The sequence below is a fragment of the Sesamum indicum genome, linkage group LG3 (assembly GCF_000512975.1).
Source record: "Sesamum indicum cultivar Zhongzhi No. 13 linkage group LG3, S_indicum_v1.0, whole genome shotgun sequence".
Lineage (NCBI taxonomy): Eukaryota > Viridiplantae > Streptophyta > Magnoliopsida > Lamiales > Pedaliaceae > Sesamum > Sesamum indicum.
Window position 1 is genome coordinate 393,555 of NC_026147.1, and position 24,392 is coordinate 417,946.

General features: G+C 35.8%; 5 protein-coding genes across 7 annotated transcripts; 4 read left to right on the forward strand and 1 right to left on the reverse strand.

Annotated features, from left to right (window-relative positions):
• LOC105156844 (UPF0481 protein At3g47200-like) lies at positions 2,889–4,687 on the forward strand. The gene is made up of 2 exons (XM_011073083.2): positions 2,889–2,964; positions 3,079–4,687. The coding sequence occupies exon 2, from the start codon at positions 3,210–3,212 to the stop codon at positions 4,530–4,532; it is 1,323 nt and encodes a 440-aa protein (XP_011071385.1). The 5' UTR covers positions 2,889–2,964; positions 3,079–3,209; the 3' UTR covers positions 4,533–4,687.
• On the forward strand, positions 7,675–9,482 carry LOC105156845 (universal stress protein PHOS32). The gene is made up of 4 exons (XM_011073084.2): positions 7,675–7,913; positions 8,566–8,675; positions 8,769–8,887; positions 9,197–9,482. Exons 1-4 carry the CDS (start codon positions 7,736–7,738, stop codon positions 9,273–9,275), a joined length of 486 nt encoding a protein of 161 aa, XP_011071386.1. The 5' UTR covers positions 7,675–7,735; the 3' UTR covers positions 9,276–9,482.
• On the forward strand, positions 10,883–11,722 carry LOC105156846. Its single transcript, XM_011073085.2, has one exon. The coding sequence runs from the start codon at positions 10,883–10,885 to the stop codon at positions 11,720–11,722; it is 840 nt and encodes a 279-aa protein (XP_011071387.1).
• On the reverse strand, positions 14,316–17,063 carry LOC105156847 (ubiquitin-conjugating enzyme E2 32). 3 transcript variants are annotated; one of them, XM_020692255.1, is made up of 6 exons: positions 16,796–17,063; positions 16,043–16,174; positions 15,852–15,936; positions 15,475–15,638; positions 14,986–15,399; positions 14,316–14,684 (listed from the first exon to the last, which is right to left on the reverse strand). In XM_020692255.1, the coding sequence occupies exons 1-5, from the start codon at positions 16,904–16,906 to the stop codon at positions 14,992–14,994; spliced, it is 900 nt and encodes a 299-aa protein (XP_020547914.1). In that variant the 5' UTR covers positions 16,907–17,063; the 3' UTR covers positions 14,316–14,684; positions 14,986–14,991. The 3 variants fall into 3 exon arrangements, with proteins under 3 accessions (XP_020547914.1, XP_011071389.1, XP_011071388.1); XM_011073087.2 differs by having other exon boundaries at positions 14,316–14,643; positions 16,796–17,062; XM_011073086.2 differs by lacking the exon at positions 14,316–14,684 and having other exon boundaries at positions 14,799–15,399; positions 16,796–17,062.
• On the forward strand, positions 22,227–23,969 carry LOC105157049 (DELLA protein RGL1-like). Its single transcript, XM_011073347.1, has one exon. The coding sequence runs from the start codon at positions 22,227–22,229 to the stop codon at positions 23,967–23,969; it is 1,743 nt and encodes a 580-aa protein (XP_011071649.1).

Genomic DNA, 24,392 nt, shown 5'->3' on the forward strand with positions numbered 1-24,392 from the left:
TTGGGGTGAGCTAATAGACCTTTCCCTTCTACTGCCATGAGAGCTTGAGTGATGGACAAGTCAACGAGTTCCACATTCACTTTTTGGAAAGATGGTTTTTTGTCTCGAAGATTAGTTCGCGGTTTCTTAGAAGGGGGCTTTCTTTCATTTTTTTTCCTCTTTTCCCCATGGTTCTCCCTCTTGGAGGCTCGAGCATCTTCCATGTTGATGTATTTTGCAGCACGAGCAAGAAGGGCTTTGAACTTGGATACGGGCTTCTTGGCCAGGACTTAAAAGAAATCTCTGTCCAAGAGCCCCTATGAGAAAGCACTAGCTTTTACTTCTTGGGTAGCGGAGGGCACCTCCAAGGTAGCTGCATTGAATCTTTGGAGGTACTCCTTCAAAGGCTCGTTCTCCTTCTACTACACAACAAAAAGACTAAGTTCTGCATCTTGTGCCCGCAAGCAATTGGTTAAACCACTGTTATGCCGCCCTACCAAAGATAATGACGAAAACACGACATTTGATGGAGGAGGGTTGCATTCTCAAAGTGCGAGAGATACTCTTGTGGGTCAGTAGTGCCATCGTCTTCAGCAATAGCTGGGTACGATAATTTGTGGGAGTTCATGCGCTTTCACTGTGTCTGTGAAGGGGACACCCTGCTGTTTATCTTTAAGGGGCCTTGCAATCTAGTATTGCATATCCTGTCTTTCTATTACTGGAGGCGTGGGTATGGAGATGCCTCCCTCAGTTTCTTCTTTAAGGACACTTACATCAGACAGAGCGGTTGTGCGGGTGGGGACCAGTGCTACCACCTGCTCTTGAATAGCTGCCGAAACTATCTGTTGAATGATTCCCAACAGGGTTGGGGATAATTCTCCCGAGGAAGTGCTACATTTTGCGGGTTAGCCACAGGACCTGTAATTCTAGGAGGTGGTGACACTAGTGGTAGAGGTGCTGGGGCGGAATCTCCATTGGTCGGGGCCAGGGATGTCCTTGTAAGAACTTGCAAAGCCTGAGCGTTGCTAGGTACCTCCACAGCTTTCTGCTTGTTGATGGCGTTGCATTATAACTCACATCTTGAACTCTATGTTCCCGCAAACTGCGCCGATTGATGCATGTGAAAATAGTACGAGCCCAACAAGCTTGGACTTTTATGTTGGATTCGGGCCAACAAATAAATGACTTAAGAAATGAAACTTGCAAAATAATACATTAGCACTCTAACGCTCAATTTAGTATCTAATTTAAGAGAAAATAATCGTAAGAGATGAAATGTAATAAGAAATTGAGATATGATGATTAGATTCATGAGCAATCATGTTAAGAGTGTGATTTGAGTGTAAAATCACAACTCCCAACAATACTTTTGAGTTTGGAAGGTGTCCTCTGCCTGGGGACCAAATCTGTATTTATAGAGAGGTGCCTTCCTGCGATGGGAATCTTCACAGTTTCCTTAATTTTCGGATAAAAAAGGTGAAGTTTGTTTGGAGAAGTCTTGATCTATTTTTATCTACTGTTAAATTTGTTTTTTGAAGAACTATATCCGAGTTTGGGGAGATCTTTCATCACAACTTCTACTTGTTGAGGGAGTCCTAGCCGACAAATAGTCCAAGACTTTGGGGGGACCTCCCTAGAACCGTATCCTCCATGTTGGATGAGGGGGGACACTTGGCGAGCTAAGTATGTGCCGTGTGCACATGTGAGCACAGGCCTTGGGCCAAACATCTTTGGTTGGGTCTTTCTTCGGGGCTACTTTCATGAGTACATCGGGTCTCCTCCTTCTTCTTGTGTGTTGTGGACTTCATTGGACTGTTAAGTACTCTTGAGCTTTTTCATTCCTTCTTGGACCGAATTTATCTGGGCCACATGTATCACTAATATTTCTTTACAGTTCTGCATATTAACTAAAGAGTTAGTGATTATAATTTAATAGCAAAGTAATTAACCTACAAAATAATTAATAACTCTAAAAGTGAACCATTTCTGGGAAGGAAATTAAGTTTACTACTTGATGGAGGTCAAACAATTAAAAACCCTATAAAGACCAAATTGCCCCCACAGAACCCCAAAACTTACAAATTTGGATAAGAGTTCGCGTTTGTATTTCGAATCAGGTTGCTTGAACTCATCTTAAGGCAGGCCATGGAACACGTAAATTCATAAAAATACATTGACTCCTATAAATACTAAGGAGCCCCATATGATAAAGTATGCACTTATGACTATAAGAATTAGCTCCGCAACTCAGATTAAACGAATTGACTTACTGGAGGATTTTAGCTAATGATCACCTCAACAAGTCTAACAATTTGTATTGCAAGTTAATCCGTTATCCATAAAGAACAAGAAGTAAACCCACCTCAAATATGTGATTCCACTCGTCAAGTCATCATTTACCGCGATTTGGATCACTACATATGTCCTCTACAAAACAGAAGTATAAACTTAGGACAGATGAAGGTATATTTACAGTAGTAAATTAAACTATATCAATTTTGTTTTGATAGATCATGTAGAAAGCAAACACAAACAAATCATTTGTTGCTTTATTTGATTCTTCACTTTATATATTTTTTTTCTGTTTATTGAAATCTTGTCTTTAACTTTTAGTTCATTTTTATATTGCAGATTTGCAGTTAGGATCTCAAATATTGGCTTTCAACTTTGTAGCTAGTAATGCAGCTAAGCTAATCCTTTGCTTTGCTTCAGAAGACAACTACTGGATGTATGTAGATGCATATATATATAGTTCTATAACAGGCAATAAAGAGAGCTGGTGCATGTCTTCTTTACACTTAACGTACATTTTAGTAAACTTGTGTTGCCAACTCCCCAAGCCACCTTTGATTCCCCTCTGCTTTCTTGGCTTTAAAATTGTCCGGAAAAAAAACCAAACAATCCATGCAGTTCATTTGTCAGAAATCACAGTACTCAAAACTATAGGCTAAAGGGCCTCAAAATTTACTAATTCTTCACTTGATGGTAAGCCATTCTTCTCTCTCTCTCTCTCTCTCTCTCTTAATTATCTTGATCAACTATAATTCTTTGATCTTGTTGTGGACATGACTATATAAAGTTTCAAGCTTCTGCCCGCAGGTTTAGTTCATTACAACAGAAATCTGGCAAGAACAAAGGCTTTCTGTCCCATAAGTTGTAAGGCTAATTTGAGGCTTCTTGGCACCTTACTTTGGACATATATATATACTAGTAAGTTCTTGGTAAAAACAATGGAAATTGGCTCGACTTCACTCGAAAAACCAGGAATGAACAAAGATCATGTGTCGGTTCAAATCATGAACGACGACAACTATCTTGCAACCTCAATCAAGCAAAAGATGGAAACCATTTCTCTGTCACATAATGTCTGCAGAGTAGCCGAAGAGCTCCTCAAAGGGAACAAAGAAATGTACTATCCTTCTCTAGTCTCTGTTGGTCCCTTCCACCGCGGCAGAGTCAGAACCATGGAGGATCAGAAATGGCGATACTTCAACACATTGCTCAGCCGGAAACCAAACACAGAAGCAGTCCTCGACAGATGCATCCATGCACTAAAGCATGCAGAACGAAAAGCCCGAACGTTCTATCATGACAGGGTTGATTTAGGCAGCGATGAGTTCGTTGAGATGTTGTTGGTTGATGGATGTTTCATTATCGAGCTCTTTCTTCAGTGCTCATTCAGGAGTTTAAGACGTAGTGATGATTCGGTCTTCAGCACAGATGGTACCCTCTCCCGGTTGACATGTGACTTAATCCTACTAGAAAATCAGCTTCCATTCATCATTCTCGATCAGCTATTTCATTTAGTCCCTATCCCAAGTCATTGCAACATGTCCCTCATTGAACTTGCTCTATATTTCTTCCGGAAACTGATTCCAGGCTATAGTTCATCAATCCCACCAAAAAAATTTGGCCCTGAAATCCATCATTTGCTAGACCTCATAAGGCTTCTTTACCTGCCCACATCTCCCCAAACCCCACCAACAACCGCACAAAACAGTATGAATCATGCCACGCAGCTTCTTAAACTCGGGATAAAACTCAAGAAAGCCGACGCGGATGAAACTCCACTCACTATCAAATTCGCCAACGGAGAACTCAAGATCCCACCTTTAAAAATCCATTCTTGCACAGAAATCTTGCTGAGAAACTTGATTGCAATGGAGCTTTCCTACCCGAAATGCCCGAAACCCGTTGCCTCCTACGTAGTACTAATGGAACGGCTGATCAAAACTAAGAGGGACGTGAGATTGCTGCATGAGAAGAACATTCTGATTCTTGATGGCTATGGCAGAGAAGAAGAAATCTTAATGCTATTCAAGAAACTGTGTGTGGATGTGAATGTGGAGGAATTCTACTACAGAGGGGTTTGTGGGGAAATCAATGGGTTCCAAGCAAGGAAGAGGAGAGTGTTATGGGAGAACATGAGGTATTTTTATCATAGAACTCATATGGGGGTTGTATTGTTCTGTTTGGCTGTGGGGTTCTTGGTTTTGGTTTTCACAGCAGGGTTTATCTCACTCATTGCTTTTCTACTTCACCATTTCCAGTGAGATTGCTTGGGGAGATATTTGTATTTTGTGTTTTTGGAATTATTTATTTTCTTAGAGGGTATTTTGGAGATTTTATTTGGTGCATGTGTTTGGGTGTAATTTTGGTCTATTTGCAAATAATTGCAATTTCTTTTTCTCCAGAGGCTCTCCCAACTGATTCGGCCTAATCAGTCATTACATGCAAAGTGGTCGGCCTGAGAGTAATCAGACCGGTTCAGTATTCACACTACCCCACTCCCACTTGAGCCTCATAAGTTTCGAATTACTATTTTTGTTTTTAGTTATTAAAAGTTTTGTCGTAAAATGAATTACCCGCACGTTTTTATACCATTTTCATAAAACTATCCCACAACATTATAAACATAATATAATTTGGGGATAAAAAATCCAATCACAAATAATTATGACAAAAAATTGCTATATCTGTATTTACTTTTATTTGTATTGAGTTCGCATCTATAAAATTAACCAAAAAATGCAAATGTAGAACTTATTCTATTGGGGTAAATTTATAATATAGTTTAATATCAAAGTTTTAAAAAGTGAAATATTTGAAGTTAAAAAAAAAAAGAAAATTTTTCTTTTTTAATTTGCATGGGACTCCACTATTTAAAATAAATAAATAAATAATTGTGTCATAGCGACGAATTTTTTGCTACAAAATTTCCGTGGCAAATTTGTCATGATTTAGCAATAGAATTCTAAAAATTTAGATTTTTGGGTCAAATTTCATGTCAAAACCAAGTAAAATTTTGCAACTGACACTCCGCTGCAAAAGTTGATAAACTTTTGGGTGGACCACTTTCTTTGCAAGTCGTTACAAAAGTTGCGACAAATGTTGCCACAAAACACATCCGTTGCAAATTCGCAATTATTTATTCAACAGTTAATATCCGTGGCACCATTTACAATGAATTTTTAAATTACATCTATTGCTAATGATTTGCAATGAATATTGCATTGAGAAAAAAGTCGTTGCAATTTAGTTAAACTTTTTTCAAATAGCTTGTACGACAAACTTCAAGTTACATAATTTTTAAAACATATAGCAAGTAATATTATAGTGATTCATTGTATCTTTTTCTGTTGCAAATTAAAGAGTAGTGTGTTGTAATGGATTTTGTCTCGGAAGCAAATCCATGGCAAAGTTCCCTATAAATTTGCAATAACTTTTTGAAGGATGTTTGATCCATTGCAATTGGTATAAGGTAGTTAGAGGCATTCATTCTTGAGACATTACATTTGTCTTGAATTTTGCAGTAGATGTGAGGTTCGTGTCAAAATCCATTACAAAAAAATAATAAAAGAATATTAACACTCTTTTTCATTCTTGTTTTCTTATCCATTTTTCACCTATATCTTACTGTCATTTCTTTTACTCTACTAGAATTTTGATCAACTGTGTGCGATTATTTTGATAAGGTGAATGAGTGTTGTTGATGATTGTGGATTAGGATTCTATAATTAAGTTAAAAATTATGAAGTTAAAAGTTTCAATTAAACTAATTTAACAAAGTTAACTATGAACTTTGAAGTTTCGGCAAAACTATTTCAACTTAGTTAACTCAAATATATTAGTTTCAACTAAATTAATTTAACTAAGTTAACTAAGGATTTAAAAAACTTCAAATAAGTTATTTCAATTTAGTTAAGTCAAATTTAAAAGTTTTAATTAAACTAATTTAACTAAGTTAATTATGAACTTAAAAGGTTTTATTAAATTAATTTAATTAAGTTAACTATGAACTTAAAAGATTCTACTAAATTAATTTAACTAAGTTAATTATCAACTTAAAAGGTTATATTAAACTAAATTTAAGTAAGTTACATATTTATGTAGATATGGTACGTGGAGGATCGATGGGAGGTCGACGTCGGGGAATCAAGCACACAAAAAAATAGATGTAAATGCTAAGGATGCAATTCGTAGATAAATTTGGTACGACGTTGGATGATGCGAGTGAATCAGAAGATAACTCAATTTCAATGACATGTCATCCCCATCTGACCAACCATATTTAGATGATTGTGAAAATGATGATGACCACTTATATTATATATTGGATATTTGAAACTTTAAATTTTTGTTAGTGGACATATTTTGACATGTATTGAATTATCTTTTTATATTTTATTTTTGATTAAATTTGTTATGTTTGAATGTTATAAATTTTTAGTTGTAAATTAAATATAATTTTTTAATTTTAAAAATTATATATCAAAATTTGATACACTCAATATTGTAAAACAAAAATTATAAATTTTATTGCAAAATTTTATAATAGATTTTGCAATGAATTTTAGCAAAAAATGTCGTTGCAAAATCTACAACAGACTAAAATCATAGTAAACGGGATGCAATTTTTCCACGAATTTTTGTTGCACATGTCGTTGTAAAATTTGCAGGGATTGACGTTGCAAAAAATCTGCTCCAATGTTGCAATGGATTTTCATTTCAAATATCGTTGAAATAAGATCTTGCAACGAAATTGTCCCAAATTTTGCAACAGAAATATTATCACAAAGTTTTTGAAAAATCTAGTAAATTCTGTTATAACTATTGTTGCAAAATCCATTGCAAAATTTGTTGAAAGCCAAAATTTTGGCAACGTATTTGTAACGAACAATCATCTGTGACAAAAATTTCTCACGAATAGAAAAACTGATGCAATTATAGCAACGAAAAATTTTTCGTTACAAATTTATGTGGCAAGCTGTTCTGCAACGGATTTTATGCAAAAGGCGTCAAAATCTATTTCTATGACACAGTTTTTTTTTTTTTTTTGTGCCTTTTAGTTATTAATGTAATTGCTTAAAGAAAGAGTCATTTTTTAATTTTTTTTAAATGCCCTAAGACTACTTATTTATAAAATATCTCCTTACAAATTATAAATTGTATTAAAAAATTGTGTGGGTTCATTCAAATGAGAGAAATGGATAATTGGGAATTTGGCTTTTCAAAAAATCCAAAAGTCCAGATTTAAATAATATAATTTCCAGATATATGTATGTATTTAGAACTGTGGGTCCCACGGCACTTGGTGGTAATATACACAATCAACGGTGGAAAACAAAAGACGGTCTATCATTGTCATCCACGACTACGACTATTGTAATAGCTCGACGGCTTTTGCTTCCTTGACTTAAAGAACGAATACCAACATTCTGCGTCATACACCAGAGAGAGAGAGAGAGAGAAGAAAATGGGAGATTGCAGAAGAGTAGGTGTGGCGGTGGACTTCTCTCCCTGCAGCAGAAAAGCTCTCAGATGGGCTGTCGACAACATCTCTCGCAACGGCGATCACCTGATTCTTGTCACTGTACGCCCCGAGGGCCACTATGAGGAAGGCGAGATGCAGCTCTGGGAGGCCACCGGTTCTCGTATGCACTCCTTCTCTCTTTCTCTCTCTATCTATCTATCTATCTTTATATTCTCCTTTGATCATTTTGTTTGGGGTTGGTGCATGTGAGTTTTGAGCTGCTGTGTTTTTGCTGTGTAGTTGAATGATGTTTTATTATGTGAAATTGGTATTTGATTCTAAGATTTAGTAGTTTCTGGTTCCAAGATTTCTGATAAGACAGTTGATCCGACCAAGTTAGCTTTTTTCCCCTTTCTGAGAGTTATGGTAAAGAAACAGGTGATCCACCTCAGTAACTAGCCCTACTCACTGATCTGCTCTTGAGATATACTATTTCTGGATTTTGCCCTTTTCTTCCTTTGATTTCACTTGTTCTTGGGTGGGGTTTGTTTTGTTGTGGGTGGTTTAAACTTGGCAGAAAAAGACCCTTCTTTTTGTATTGCTTCATGTTCGAGTGATTCTACAGCTAAAGATTGTTTTTTTCTGAGTCTTGATGATGATTGTTGATGGGTGATGAATTGGTTGGTTAAGTTCTTGCATGAATGGCTTAACCCTCCTTGCTGCTGCTGTTATTTCTCACTTATCTTGAGTTATTTTAAGTTGGACATTATTTTATCAGTCTTTTACTGCAAATTGGTGTTCACAAAATTGATCTTTTATTGTAAATTCTTCAGCTTTGATTCCTCTACTTGAGTTCTCGGAACCCCACATCATGAAGAAATACGGGGTTAATCCGGATCCTGAAACATTGGACATCGTCACCACTGCATCAAGGCAGAAAGAGGTAACATTTGCTACTTTATCAATAGCTTTTGAACTTCTCTTTGATTCCACCATTACAACCTTGTAATGACTCGTGTTCTATGCTTGAAAGCAGATTACTGTGCTCATGAAGATCTACTGGGGCGATGCTCGGGAGAAGATATGTGAATCAATTGATAATATTCCCCTCGACTGCTTAATTATCGGGAATAGGGGTCTTGGCAAGCTCAAAAGGTTTCGACTCTTCTGACGTCTTTCCATAGTGGTTCCAAGATTCTCACTTGTATTGTTGGCCACTTTGATCATTAACTAAATCAAACATAAAAATTGCCTTTGCTGTCTCATTGATCCTACAGAAGTTATTTTGAAATGGATGAACGAACTTGATTTTCTACATGAAGTTGTAGGCGTTTTGAATCAGAATAGGAGTCATTTCATGATATTCTTCAACAATTTGATTTTTTTTTAAGCTGTCCCAAAATCGTTCTCTGCCTTCCGCCTACAACTAATGTACATTGTGTTTTTTCCTATGAAATATTGCAGGGTAATCATGGGCAGTGTTAGCAACTATGTGGTGAGCAATGCTACTTGTCCTGTTACCGTGGTGAAGAGCCATGACTAAACACGGTGCAGTTTCTGAACCTTAGTATTTCGGTGCATTTCTATTGATTTGTATCAATCATGTTGTCTGTAAAACAGTATCCAAGTTTGTGCGTGTATGTCTCTATGTGTCTTGCAAATGAAAGAATCTTGTCATGTTTCCTTATCCAATGTTTATTACCATGTACCATGAGCTGGTTCAATGAATGAATTCATTTGCAATCTTACACGATTGTTCTTGTGAGTAATCTGAATTATGTTTTCTCTAATATTATATTTCCTCGAAGTTATATTTGATTATAGTCTCGTATACCGGTGTTAATTGTTTAGTTTAATACAGAGGTGACTTAGCTTTTATACACGTGGCCGTATGCGTGGAGTATAATACAACATTGGAACATTAATCTCGAATAGAGGATTCGAAGCATTTATTTCCTTGTTTTCTCCAATATGAATATGTTTGTTATGGTCTGAAATAGGTAAGACCACAGGTGCAATACACTTAAGTATGATTTCAAATTATGGTGTGATTGGTTGGACTTGATACGATTTGATTTTACCTATATGATTGGTTGGATTCGACCAGATTTGATTTAAGAATTTTTTACCGTATACGCCCGCAAAATTGTTAAAGATAAAGATAGGCTTAAATGTAGCAATGGCAATGGGTATAGGTTGGACCCGGGCTTGCCCCAATTGGGGTGGGTTTTGGAGCCTTAAACGGGTCACAGGGCAGGTTTATAGTGGTATGGACCCAAGCCTACCTCGATTATTTCTTTTTGTTTGTTTTATGTATTTTTATATAAAATATATTTGTACAGATAAAAAATTTATTTATACTTACATATATTACATAAACTTAATACTTTTATAAATTAAAATATTGGTATAAAAGGTTTGTAAACACTTTAATGTTTATGTAAGGAATACATATCCAAAATTTTTAATATTTTAAGGTCTAAAACATGCACATACAAATTGACAATAATAATATTAATCTTTCAATAATATTATTGTCTCATATTTATAAAGATATGGTATTGTTATTGTTTTTTTTAAATTTTAAAAATATTAACCGGGCCTATTGGGTCCTGGTTCCAGATTCATGATTTTCTTTACGGGATGGGTCCCTCATTTTGGCAAACCTGCCTCAGACCTACCCCATTGCCATCCTTAAATGTATTTTTTGTCCCGTAATTCAGAGCTACTTGAGATTTTCATCATTTAAATTTTCTAGCCAAAAAAGTTAAAAGATACAGAAACAAAATGCTATTATAAAAAGTTGAAGGTGAAAATACGAAATGACTTAAGTAATGCATTTAAATAGTAAAGATAACCACTTAAGAAGCTTAAGTCCAAAACAATCTTGACATCACAAAAATTAACAACCAATGCTAAAATGAGGGAAACAAGCACATCTCCTGCATAGATAGAACAATCATTCTTGTGGACATCCTGTTTTCACTCATAACTGCATGTCCGAGCGGTGGCTAACAAATCCCCTCCCAAACTTGCTCCCTATTTCTACATTGAATCTTGGCTTCCTCCAAACCCCTCCAAATCAAGTTCCCTGTTTCTTCACCGGATCTTTGCTTCTTCCCAAGTTCATTTCGATATCTTTGATCAGAAATGGAACCCCACAACAATCTCAGGCTGCTCTTTATCCTCCTCTGTCTTGTCATCTCCATTAACGCCACACAGCTCTCCCCCAACACTGCCCCTTCTCACCCTGAATCACCTCAACCATCGCCTTCATCTTCGTCAGAACAAACCTTCAGCTACGCACAGTTCTTCCCAGCGTCGTCCTCCGACCCCGTCCCTTCCAATGGAGGAGAGTCTGCAGCACAACACAAAGAGTCCTCTGATGTTGGTGTATCATCAAAGCTCCATTCTGTGGGTGCAGCAGAACAGAAAGAGGCCTCTGATCCTCACTTATTAACACAACAGCTTAATGCTGTCAGTGCATCACAAACCAAACAGCCCCTTGATTTTACCTTAGTATCAAATATGCCTGCTAATCCTAATCCAGAAGTGAAGAAAATCTGTGACTCCACAGATTATCCTGCCCTCTGTCTAACCACCGTCGTTCCCCTCCTCCACGGCAAGGCCAGCGTTGAATCCGTTCTTGAAGTGTCCGTCAAAGCCAGCGATGAATTCGCCAAGACCGCCCTTTCTTTGGTTAAGAAGGAGGCTGCAAAACCAGGAGCTTCACCACAACTGCTCTCCACCCTCAAGGACTGCAAGGATGGCTACGACACCGCTGTCGAAAACTTTGAGAAGACCATGAACGCCTTCACCACCCACGATGTGGGGACAATGCGGAGCATGTTGAGCGCTGTGATTACGTTCGTGGGGGATTGCGAGGACGGGTTTGCAGAGATGCAGGAGAGCTCACCACTGTCCACTTATGCCAAGCAGTTGACCAGCATGACAAGCAATTGTCTGGCAATTGCTTCTCTCATGAACTGATCTGATCATCATCATCATCATCATTTGATCATCATCATCATCATCTGATCATCATCATCACCAGTTCATGATCATGATCATGTTGGTTTTCTGATCATATGTGAAACTGAGGGGTCATATTGCTTTCTTTGTATTATTACTATTACTATTATCTTTTGTTGCTTATTTTCAAGTTTTCATCATCTCCATTAATCTTCCCTGCATGGGAGTACCCATGAGAGGGCTACCCAGATTTGTATTCTTTAAATTATCAATAAATAAATAAATACAAAATCCGTGTTTGTTAGATTAATGATCACATATTCTTCACCATCAATGATTAATGCATACTTTTATATTTATTAAAATCAATCCAATTAAATTAAGTTAAACTACTTTTATCGTAGATCGAAATGGCAAATTAGAGTTTACTTCTATGCGACCATCATATCGCGCTTACTTGAATCGTCTCAATATTTTATGTTTTTATTTAATAGATATCAACTTGGTGTTGAGAAAGTCTAATATCACGATATTTTAATCTAATTTAAAAGTTAGAACTCAGTAAGTTTGTATTGTATAAATCGATCTATTAATTATAAAATTAAACAAATATAGTGTACCATTGGTAATTTTTGGGTTAAAAAGTCCATTAACCCCCCTATTTTTTTTGTTGAAATAGTTAAAAGACTCTCTTCTATTTAAAAATAGGCTAAAATCTCTTTCGTGCTTTGTAAAACTTAACAAAGTCAAATTACTTGTAATCTTATTTTTTGTAATTTTGATATTTGGCATTTTCATCTCTTCTAAAAATAAAGTTTTGTATTCTTAACTGTATTTATTTTAATATCAAATACCAAAAAATTATATGATTTCTTATTTATTTATAACGTGAATTGAAAAAATTAAATTAAATCGCAACAAAAAATAATATACTACAGTTTATTTTTCAAATATAAATTTTTATCAATTGGATATTTAGGGTAAAGCATTGTTTTGGTGCGGGCCACGAGAGTGGTACCAAATCGAGTCAAATTCTATATGACCTCAAAATAACAGGAGTTAAAGTCACAAATGTTAATCAATAAAAACAATAATATTTAAATAAATTATAAATTTAAATTACTATTGTATGCATTTACAGTGAAAATTTTAACACTTTTTTATGATTTTAATATTAAAACTTTCTTAAAATCTTAATTTTTTTAAAATTTAAATTTAATTTATTTTAATTAAAGTCTTAATTAAAAAATTTATTTTATAGTTTGTGAAATTGGCGGCGTCGTGGCTCCCTCCTCACAAGGGCAATAGCGTCGCCAGTATGGCTCAGATTTGATTTGGGCAACAATGACGCCGCCCAGATCGTCCTCACCCCGTCGCCGTCATCTCCCACTATGGGTGGTGGGGGGGTGGGAGTGTGGAGTTAGGATTACCTTTTTATTAAATTTATAGTAAATAATAATAATTTAATTTTTTCATAATTTATATTTAAGATCCAACAATTAAGATGAATTGATTATATTTTCCGACTTTTATTCCTTTAAAAAAGATTCTACGATCATTAAAATATAAAATAATATATAATAAGTAAAAGTATAATGACGACTTTATAAAAGAATTACCATTACTTATATTTAATTAAAAAAAGGCTATTGAGTCTATTTTTAAATAAGGAGATTTTTAATCTATTTTCACAATAAAAAGGAATTTTTAATTTTAGTTTTCAAAATACATGAGATTTTATGCATTTAAGCCTAATTTTTATTACTAACAAAAATTGTCAATTGCAACAAATAAGTTGGAATTATCTCTTCAAATTCTTGTTCTCAAGGAAATTCTTGTTTGCAAGGAGATATTCTTGCTTAAGATAGGAGAGTCGGGTAAATATCAGCTACCTTTGTTTAGATTTGATATAATCATTAATAGCTTTTTGTTATTTAAAAAATTATAAACGCCCCTTAATTGTAGTATTTGTCTAATAACAAGTCTATTCCGTCAATCTTCATTAGGTTTTTATTCATTTTTAATTGTGAACTGATCAAAATATTCTTTTGAATTATGGATTATAATTATATATTTTTAAAAATAAATAAATATTTTTTATTGATTAATATGCATTATGGATTATTTAATCAATTTATTTTTATGTTCTTTCTAAATAGATTTTTAGAAGAAAAAAATCAACAGGGGTAAAATAGTAATATGCACCTTATCGTCTAAGGGCTACATTATTTTTTTATTTGAGAAACGTATTTATAAACCTGGTGCGAATTTACCTAATAATTGTACAAACCTTAAATTACCAAGAAGGCTGAGCCATCAAACATAATATTGTAATGGTCCCAGTTCCAGGCTGCACACTTGAGATCAAAAGGGCTTCCAAGTCACTTAACATCATAATAATGAAGCCTCTCAAACCCACAAATTTAATTAATTCTATTTTCAGTCCAAGATTAAAAAATTAAGGAGTGGCAAGCTCTGTTTTTCTTTTATTTAAGCAGGTATTTAAAAATACTAATTGAAGCGACTTGACGTAAGGTATGAGTTGAAGGTCAAGAATGAATGGTAGACGTACCCATAAAAGGAGAAACGTTCAATATTTTTCGCCAGAAAGAATATCAGTATTTGGACAGCTTTGAGGATGTCATTATAACCATCCAAAATACAGAAAAATCTTGTGTAATTTGATTTCATACGAGGTGTCATCATGTAATTATCCATTGTAAATGATTAAGACATTTCTTTTGCTGCAATGACCAACTGAAGGAGGCTGAGAATAGCAGACGCCGATGAAGCCAGCATTACCTCAAAAACAATGCAACTGTCTGCTACAACATCTGAATCACAATGTTTCTTAACTTAAATCTATAATATCACAGCGTATATAGATCCGTATATTGCCAACATCTGCCTGGAAAAACCTGTGCCTCATCACATTTCGCCTGTTAAGACCGTCAGGAAGAGAACAAACGTCACAGTGTAGCTGGGCTTCCAGGAAGGAGAAGGAATAAATCATTATGGAAACATTGCGTTCACCCTATATGAAATTATGAAAATGCACACAACTGTAGAGAAAACTGCAGCTAAATGGATCAACTTCTGTAAAAGTTAATAAATTTACGCAAAATAATTTTTTATTCTATACAAAATCCAAAAGAAAAAAAGACATGCCATGCATGCATCCAAAGAAAAACGATAAGACTGGTTAATTTACAGGTTATCTCATAGAAATTAGGGTATAGCAACTACATCTACTATGACGGATGTTGAATGAACATTTATACCAGCATTCAAGACTCATCCATGTAGACAGCACTGATTCCGTTAGCTTTCAACAACTTCTTCAGCAAAAGAACTACTATAGCTATAGTAAGCCCAATAGCTGCCCATGTGAACAGGCGATCATCAGCCTGCTTAGCAACCACTGCTTCTGGCTTATGCAAAAGCTGTTGTTCGCTGGCGGGCACCATAGGAGCCGACCTTGATGTCTGAGCAGCATGTGTATTTGAAGGGGTCTCATTAGGTTCTTCAACAATCCCATCATCTTCGGCTGGAAGAGGTAGGATGTCAGGAGTACCCTCAACAACATCATTTTGCGGACGCGGCTGACCTTCACTTTCTTCACTGCCAGTCTGTACTCCTGACTCCGGGTTGCCTTCAGGCACTGGAGGTGATTTGCTTAGCATATATTCATGAATCTAAGAAAACAACTCATTAGTTAGTTTAAGCTCGCACATCCATGAGAGGATCCAGAAAAGTAGGACCATACAAACCTCATCGATCAACCTTTGGCGTTCAGGAGATCCAAACTTTGGAGCTGCTTCACGAGATTTGACTGCCAGGGTTCGCCTTTCTTCTTTAGTGTAATCTAATGATCCCAGAGCACCATTTGGGCTGGTAGGCATAAATGCAATTAATGCTACCAATGCAGTCCGAACTGCAAAAATCACCCACAGAGATTGTCATATATCCACGTACAAAACTATAAAGTATATGTCCATATTGTGAACCTCATCAATATCAGCCAAATAACGGCAGCTTACAAGATGGGAAAAACATTTTACAGTTTTTTTTTTTTTTTGAGAACCCTAGCCTTTTATTTTATCCATACACTGAGTTAGAAATATCAAACATCCAAATAAAAACTCACCACTCCAGGATGGTTGCCAGTGTTCAGGATGATGATTCGAAATGCTCAGGCATATTTTGGTTTGAGTTTCAAACCGACCATTTGGCTGCAAAGCAGAATTGAAATCAATCAGAGATAGATTAGAACAAGTTTGTTAGGGTGCAAAATATCCAACTCATAATGATGAGCTACTTAAGAAGACGAACTCATACCGTCAATAACATAAATGAAGGTGGCTTGAAAGGATATTCAGCAGGCAACTGAATTCTTCCATGATATATTCCTCCCTCAAACTCCGAATCTCTAGGCCCCCTGATTGCAAATTGCCATTCAAAGATATTCTCCTGAAACCAGTATTTTAATGGATCAGCTTAAATTTAGATATCTAGAGAAAACAATTGATCCAACCAAGAGTAATAGTTGAACAGATCAGCAGTAAACCGAGCAGTGCGATTCGTGAATCATATAAAATGTTCTTAACCCTAAAAAGAATATGTTTGACCAGTGTACATGAATAAAAGAAAAGGCAAAAAGAGGAACTCAAACAAAAATTCAACAAATTAAGAAATAAAGCCAAGGAATACAAGAATTTTACATAAAAAAAACGTGGGTTCTTCAATGGAAACTTTAGATTTTGCATATTAAAATTGGAGGCAATTCCCCCAATCAAGACATGAAACAAGCAAAAATTAGATTCTCAAACTGAATTTATATTTCCTATAATCGACTCTCCGCAAAATCCGAACTCCAACCAAATTACAATTCGAGTCAGCAGCAGCTAAAAGAACAACATAAAACGTAGAAATCAAAATGATTCCAGATGCATTCGATCTGATTCATAGTCATTTAGCGCAAAAACAAACAAGCCTAGCAAAAAAATTCATTAAAAAGAAAAGAACCCAGGAGCAAAATTAACCACAAACAAATGCATAGAATTTAAAATTAATTTAGTAAAAAAATTAAACCTCGAGAGGAAGGCTCATGAAATCATCAGACGGATTCGATTGCATCTCTTTGACCTCCTGCAAAATCCTCTTCACCGCCGGATTCTTCCTGTTATACTTATCTTCCGCCATGTTTTCGCCTCACTGAACTTTCACGGAGGAATCGACAACTCCTGATTCTTCTCACCGACGAAGACGACGAATTCTACGAAGAGCACGTACAGGAAAAAGATTCGGAATTTTGAATGTTTTTCACCAAATGGACGAGAGAGAGTTTGATCATTGATGGAGAGAGAGGTGGTTGACACGTCGATGATTGCAAATTTGATGACGTGTTAAAAGTCAATTGGCTGTTTTCTTTTTCACGCTGCGGTTCACTACTTTAAGTATTTTGCAATTTGTACTAAAGGCGGTGTTGAGTTTAGAATTATCTCCGATCTGAGTTGGATCAAAGTCTTCGGATCACCTTGGTTTTAACTTGATATTCATAGATTTCCTATTCGCAATTTTACAACAGGATGCATCTAATAGTGGAAGGACAAAAGTGCCCCCGAAATTTGTCAAGAAATAAAAGGATAATTACACTTTCCTCTTCTTACGTTTGGTGTAATGACACTAAATTTTCTATGATTTGAAAGATTACATTTAACACTCATGAAGTTTGCTTTTGTTTAACAAATAAGTTCATTCGATAGTCAAAATTTACCAAATTTGTTAATATTAATAAAAAATAAAAAAAATCATATGTATCCCCGATTAACATATTACTAACCTATAGCAAATCAAATAAGTATCTTTATAACCAAATTATCCTCATACATTTTCATGCGTTAATGCATATGAGGATGTATACTTTCACCTTCATAAGGGTAGTTTAGTTCGAAAAAATTATTTTCATTAACAAGAGATTTTCGTTTAATTTTTTTTATTAATATCAGCAAATTAAATGATTTTCATTAACAAGAGATTTATTTGTTAGATTGAAACAAATCTTAAGGGTGTTAGATTTAATTTTTCAAACTATAGAGAGTTTACGTGTGATTACACTAAATCTCCATAAAATGGAGTGTAATTATCCCTAAAATGTTAAATAGTTTGACAGGGGTGGTTCTAGAAGTAGTTATATAATTTTTTGATCACTTTCGTGCCCATATTTTATTATAATTGTACACGTTATTTTTGCGAGTTTATATCAAATAATTATTCATATTTTAAAATATATTATAAATAAAAATATAAAATGTGTGAATTGACAATAAAGTTAATACGAAACTTGAGAAATTTAATAAATTAGTTATCATATTAATTGAAGGGCATTTTTGAAATTATAAAACATTGGTGCAATTATGTGAAAATCGTCATTGTGTCTATAATACCTATTTTTTTTATAATAGTATAGAAGAAATGCAATTATAATTAATTTTTAAAATGATCTAATTAGAAATATAATTATTATATTTAAAAATTGATATGTATTATCATTAATCATCCATTGTAAGTGGAGCAAGACCTTTTTTTTTTTTTTTTAATCAATGTAGATATTGCTTGTGTTTATTATACATTTACATGTATATATGGCGTTTATAAATTATTTATGTAAATAGTACATAAGAAGACTTAATGCCAATTTACAATAAAGAATTTGAATAATAACCATAGCAAGTAAAAAAAAGAAAGAAGGTAATACTTGTTGGAAATAAGTTATAAAACTTTTTAAACTGTCAAATTATTTTTAATATTTTATTTTAATTGAATATGTAAATTTAATTTAATATTTATTTAAAGTTTATGATTCTATTATTGTAATGATTTAATTATGATTTTATGAGGTGTAATAAGTGTTATCTTTTATATATTTATATGTCCTAGTTATGAGTCATGTAACCTTTTATAATGTACAAACTAATTCTTACAAGTATTTAAAAGGTCACAACCTTTCTTCATTTGGTACATTGGGAAAGTCACTTTCATTTGAGAAGTTTTATTTCAAATTTTAATTACTTTTTAGAGTTAAATATAAATACCACTCTAAAATATCTACCTCAGATTAATTACCCCGTTAAAGTCTTAAAACCTTCAATCCCCCCCCCCCAATTTTTAATTTTTAAGTTTGAAAAGTCCATTTTACCCTTACGAAAATTAATTTATGAAAAAAAAGATTAAAAAGATTTCTAAAATGCAATAATAACTTTATGTAGAAACTTTTTCTAATTCTAATTTTATTTATTTATCAAGTTCTTTTTTTTTTTTTTTGTAATCCTAAAGTACTTAGAATTCATTTTATTTTAGTTTAACTTGCTTTTCAAATCAAATTAAAAATAAATTTTGATGTGTATAAAATGGACTGGTCCAAAGAGGCTCAAGTGGTCCAAGAAGAAAAAGAAACGAGAGGTCCATAACGGTTTAAGGAAGCCCACGTCAGGAGAGGCCTGTAACACCCTAGAAGGCCCAAGGGTACTTGGCAGGCGGCCCTAGCGGGTGTTCCTCAAAGAACAGATTGGCAAAGGAGGCTCAGTAGGCCCTCAAGGACACATGGCTCTTTCAGAGACAAAATACCAAACCCTAGCAGGCTCCAACAGTCTCTCCTGAATCTGGGGGGTATTCCCTAACTGCCTCTCAAATCCGAAGGGTATAAGCCAACACCAAAGCAGAGAGAGAGATCAATCTTATCCAACATCTTTGAGGCCATAATCCCTCCAAATCTAGAACCTCTTGCAAAAATCTTGTTGTTGCCTATAAATAAGGACATCCCTAGTAGGAGAAGGGGGGCAAGGTCAAAAGATGAACAACTAGAAGGAGAATTGGCCTTCATATATTCATCCACACACGATCAAATTCATACAATTATATTCACATGACTAGAATGACCTCCTCCAGAAAGGAAACGACACGAGGGACACCTCTCTCACGCCCCTCTTACTCTCTAGTCATTCTCCAAGCACTCTGCAAGTATCATGTGTTTTTGCTCTTTTCATAAATTTTTATTCACAATATATCGATTTCAAATCATATTTGTTTACCTTTTTCACTTCATTCAATCTCAAATTCAATATTGAATTGGGCATCGGAGTGCTAACGCCTTTTATGTAGGTCCCCCCTTCAAGATCTGCATACGCTTTGGCTCAAACTTTGAACAATAATCCATATGCATTGGACCCATACATTTTTTGAATGCATCATTGGTGTCATCTACGGGAACGTAGAGTTAAAGACATGAATAACAATGAAAACACCTAGCCCGTCAGGTTGTTCCAGGGACACCCCTAGCCTCCGCTAGTGGGACGACAATCCCAGGACCTCCTAGGCCTGCTGATTGGGCCTCCACGCCACAGGACCTCCTTAGGCACCTCCCCAGGGGGTTCCCCCCAAGACTCCTATAGATCATACAGCAGATGATTGTGGCGGTCATACGAAAGTATATATCCATACTAGTCTGAGCTTGCGCGATGTCCCTGTCCAACGTGGATGTCTCAAAAGAGAAAGATAAAATAGTACCCTTGCCCTTGCAACGCTGGTCGCAGGAAGCCAGGGAACCTCCTCTCTAACCTAATAGGATGTCCCTCTTTAGTGGCTCACACGTCCGGAATGCCTGCAGAAAGGCCTCCAAGACATCCAGTACCAAATCCTGGGAGCGCTCTCGGAGGAGCAACAAGGCATCCCCTTCAGCGAAAAAATCCTGACAAACGAACTCCCCCTTAGAGAAAATAGATTGACAAAGGTAGGTCCAATAGGCCCTCAAGGACACGTGGCTCCCTCAAAGAGAAGAATCCAAACCCTAACAAATTCCAACAGCCTCCCCTGAATCTAGGGGGTATTCCCCAACTACCCCTCAAATGCGAAGGGGATCAGCCATCACCAAATTTGAGAGAGATCAATTTTATCCAACACCTTTGATGCCATAATCCCCCTAAATTGGGGACCTCCTCCAATAATCTTGTTGTTGCTTATAAATAGGGACATCCTCCAATAGGAGAAGAGGGCAAGGTCAAAAGATGGATGATCAAAAGGAGAATTGACCGGTCATACATTCATCCACACAACCATATTCACACGACTAGAAGGACCTCCTCCAAAAAGGACACGACATGAGGGACACCTCTCTCACGCCCCCTCTCACTCTCTAATCATTCTCTATACCCTCTACAAGCCCATTATCACGCGTTCTTGCTCTTTTTATCAATTTTATTTATCATATCTCGATTTTCAATCATATTTATTTACTTTTTGGCTTTATTCAATCTCACATTCAATATTGACTTGGACGTCGGGGTGCTAACATCTTTTTTGCAGATCCCCCTTCAGGATCCGCATACACTTCGGCCCAAGCTTTGTACAATAGTCTATATCTATTAGATCCATGCGTTTTTTTAAACTCATCAAATTTATACATGCATATATATATATATATACTTAAATAAATATATAATTAATAAAACCAAAAGGCTTGATGAACTAATAAAAAAAATATACAATCAATATATATTTATATATATACTAATAATATAATGTATAAATTTATTTTGATTTTAATTTGACAAACAAGTGAAATTAAAATAAAATGAGCTCCAAGAACTGAACTAAGTACTTTAAAATTACAAAAATGAAAAGAGTTCAATGAACAAGTAAAACTAGAATTAGACAAAGCTTTAACAAATGGTGATTTTGACATTTTAAATTTTTTTTATTTATATATTACAAGTGTTTGAGAGTTTTGACAATCTAATTGTGGATAGGGTCCTAATCTCTTCTTGGTCATGCACATGGAATGACACACTGTTGAGAGCTAATGGAGATTTATTCTGGAGTCATGGTCAGCCTTTAAGACCTGCACGTAGAAAGACAATGATGACTTAGAACAATGACAAGAGTCGTCACTCTCCATTAGTGCAATTTTTCTAATTTGAGTTTCATTTCATTGTTATATGTAATTGTGATAAATTATCATACAAATATTTTATATATATAAAAAAATTCTATTATAATTATAAACACAAATCACGCACTAATCTAATAGCTTATTGCTATGTCAATATGATCCTTCCCTATGGAAAACTTCTTAACCATTTTCTTGTGGGCTTAAAGCATCATGCATAGAGGGCATCAAACAAATAGAAACATGTTCGCATTCTTGAAAAACTAGATGCAAATAGAGGACAAAAATTTGATCATTTTCAGCTTCAAGTCAATTAGCAGAAAAACACTAATTAAACTGTGTACTTACTTCAGAGTCTGCAAGAGACAAAGTATGAACAGAATTTCCTGATCTGCTGAGCAACAAGAGAGGACAAAGGTGCTTTAATGGAACTTCTCTTGGGACAGCTTTTTGAACATATCTGTCATAATGTCATAAAAATTGTCACTACTAACTATGAATGTATGAATATAAAAGGAATATTAGCAGACTGAAGATAGTGTCATCTTATTTCTTGCATTAGTTCAAAACCTGAGCAAAATGTTACCATCCGAGCAATTTGATTCCACCAGAGTTCAAAATGAGTCAAAGGGTATTCAGAATGGAGTGGAGGAATGGGACGGAACTGACATCAGCCTGTTTAGTTCTAACATAGGCTTCTTTCAGGCTCAGGGAAATGCAGCTGAGGTAGGACAGGCCTTGTCTGAGAATGAAATTCATCGACAAATGCAAGACTTCAAAGAGTTTTGCAACTTAGATGATTTGTATGTTGATGTTGTATCTCCTCCTTTTCAATCTTGTGATGATAACGAGATCAGGACCATTCTTGGTATCAGCTCCCAGAGTTCTGAGCAGACAGAAGTCGGACAGGAAGGGTCATATGTGCCCCTGGAGAGATATTTTGAGCTTCTGAGGAGACACCAGGGCAAGCGGTTAAGATCAGATGGAGAAAAATCTAATGCAGATTCTCAAACACAAACAACACATAGTCGAAGCTCAATGATGTCAACTGAAAAAATCATAGAACTGGCCACTGAAAATTTCATCCAGGCCATCTCCAAGAGCAAAGAAATCTCCGTAGTTAGCCATCCGTATCCAAGTTCGATGACTTTAGGCTACTCTACAGACGACTTAAAAGCAATTGAACTTGTGCAGAATCTTCTGTTGTCGGCTGATAAAGTAGATGAGAAGAAGTACGAATGTGCTAGAAAACTCCTGGAGGAGTGTGACAGAATGAGCTCATCTGCAGGTACTCCCATTCAGAGACTTGTGCTCTATTTCGCGGAAGCTCTGTATGAGAAGATTGATAGGGAAACGGGATCGATATCACCGAAAGGTATGGGGAAAAGAATTTTACATCCTCGTGAGGATTTGCAGCATACTAATAAATTCCGAATTTCCCTTCACAAAAATCAACCTCTCTCTCAGATTGCACAGTTTGCAGGAATCCAAACTGTTATAGAACATGTAGCAGAGGCCAGAAAGGTCCATGTTATTGACCTTGGGATCAGAAGTGGATTGCAATGCACAATCTTGATGCAAGAACTTGCAGCTCGACAGGAACGTAATGTTCAGCATCTTAGGATAACTGCTGTCGGAACCAGATCAAGGCCATCAATAGAGCAGACAGGAAGACAATTGATGGCCTTTGCTGAGTCCTTGAACTTGAACTTCTCTTTTCATATAGTCATGGTAGCCGATATCTTGGACCTCAACGAGCGCCTCTTTGAGCTGGATGCTGATGAAGCTGTTGCTGTCTACTCGGCCTATACTCTCATGCATATGATCGGACAGGCTGATCAGCTTGAACATATCATGAGAGTGATCAAAAGCATTAGGCCTTGTGTTATGATTGTCACAGAACTGGAGGCAAATTTTAATTCTCCAGTTTTTGTACGCCGTTTCGTTGAAGCCCTTTTCTTCTATGGTGCGTTCTTCGACTCCATGGCAGAATGTTTGAAAAATGATGAGGGAAACAGAAGGGAGGCGGAATCTATATGTTTCAGTTCAACCATAAGAGACGTTGTGGCAGCAGAAGAAAGCAAAAGGAAGATCAGGCATGTGCGTTTAAATGTCTGGAGAGCATTCTTTGCACGTTTTGGGCTAGCGGAGACAGACCTGGGCATGTCATCTCTTTATCAAGCAAATTTGGTGCGGCAGGGATTCCCGTCTGGCAGCTCGTGTACATTAGGCATGAATGGCAAATGCTTAACTATAGGGTGGAAGAGGACACCTCTTTGTACAGTTTCAGCATGGAAGTTCCTGAGAGATTCTGATGGATGAGAAGCTGAATGTTTAGTTTTCTGTTTCCCTTTTAGAGATCCTTTCTCCAGTCAGAATGTAGTTGTCAGACAGCACTCCTGTATGGCTGTTACGGACAAATACGTGGAAGAATAGCAAGTATTGTTAGATATCATCAGTCTGTACTTTGAACCATGGATCCTATTGTCTTATTGATAATATCATTTGTTTACAATCATAAGTTGGTTTCAGTGCTTGTCTTTTCTAAATGTGAAAATCTTATCAGATACATTGAACTCAATAGCAGATCATTACTTACCTCTGGAGAGTAGACATGGCATGATATCAACGGTCTAACCTATGCAAGACCGCTGGTAACCAGGGCTTAACAGGCCTACATACTCGTAAATCTAGTCGGATCAATTTGAATGAAAGAGGAGAAGATTAAAGTGCTTAGTGAACATT

Coding starts and splice junctions, on each gene's coding strand:
- LOC105156844 (XM_011073083.2), top strand. CDS start 3,210: ATGGAAATTGGCTCGACTTCACTCGAAAAACCAGGAATGAACAAAGAT.
- LOC105156845 (XM_011073084.2), top strand. CDS start 7,736: ATGGGAGATTGCAGAAGAGTAGGTGTGGCGGTGGACTTCTCTCCCTGC. Junction 7,914..8,565: donor CTGGGAGGCCACCGGTTCTC/GTATGCACTCCT, acceptor TAAATTCTTCAG/CTTTGATTCCTCTACTTGAG. Junction 8,676..8,768: donor CTGCATCAAGGCAGAAAGAG/GTAACATTTGCT, acceptor GCTTGAAAGCAG/ATTACTGTGCTCATGAAGAT.
- LOC105156846 (XM_011073085.2), top strand. CDS start 10,883: ATGGAACCCCACAACAATCTCAGGCTGCTCTTTATCCTCCTCTGTCTT.
- LOC105156847 (XM_020692255.1), bottom strand. CDS start 16,906: ATGGCGGAAGATAAGTATAACAGGAAGAATCCGGCGGTGAAGAGGATT. Junction 15,937..16,042: donor CTTCATTTATGTTATTGACG/GTATGAGTTCGT, acceptor TCTGCTTTGCAG/CCAAATGGTCGGTTTGAAAC. Junction 15,639..15,851: donor CTGGCAACCATCCTGGAGTG/GTGAGTTTTTAT, acceptor TGATTTTTGCAG/TTCGGACTGCATTGGTAGCA.
- LOC105157049 (XM_011073347.1), top strand. CDS start 22,227: ATGTTACCATCCGAGCAATTTGATTCCACCAGAGTTCAAAATGAGTCA.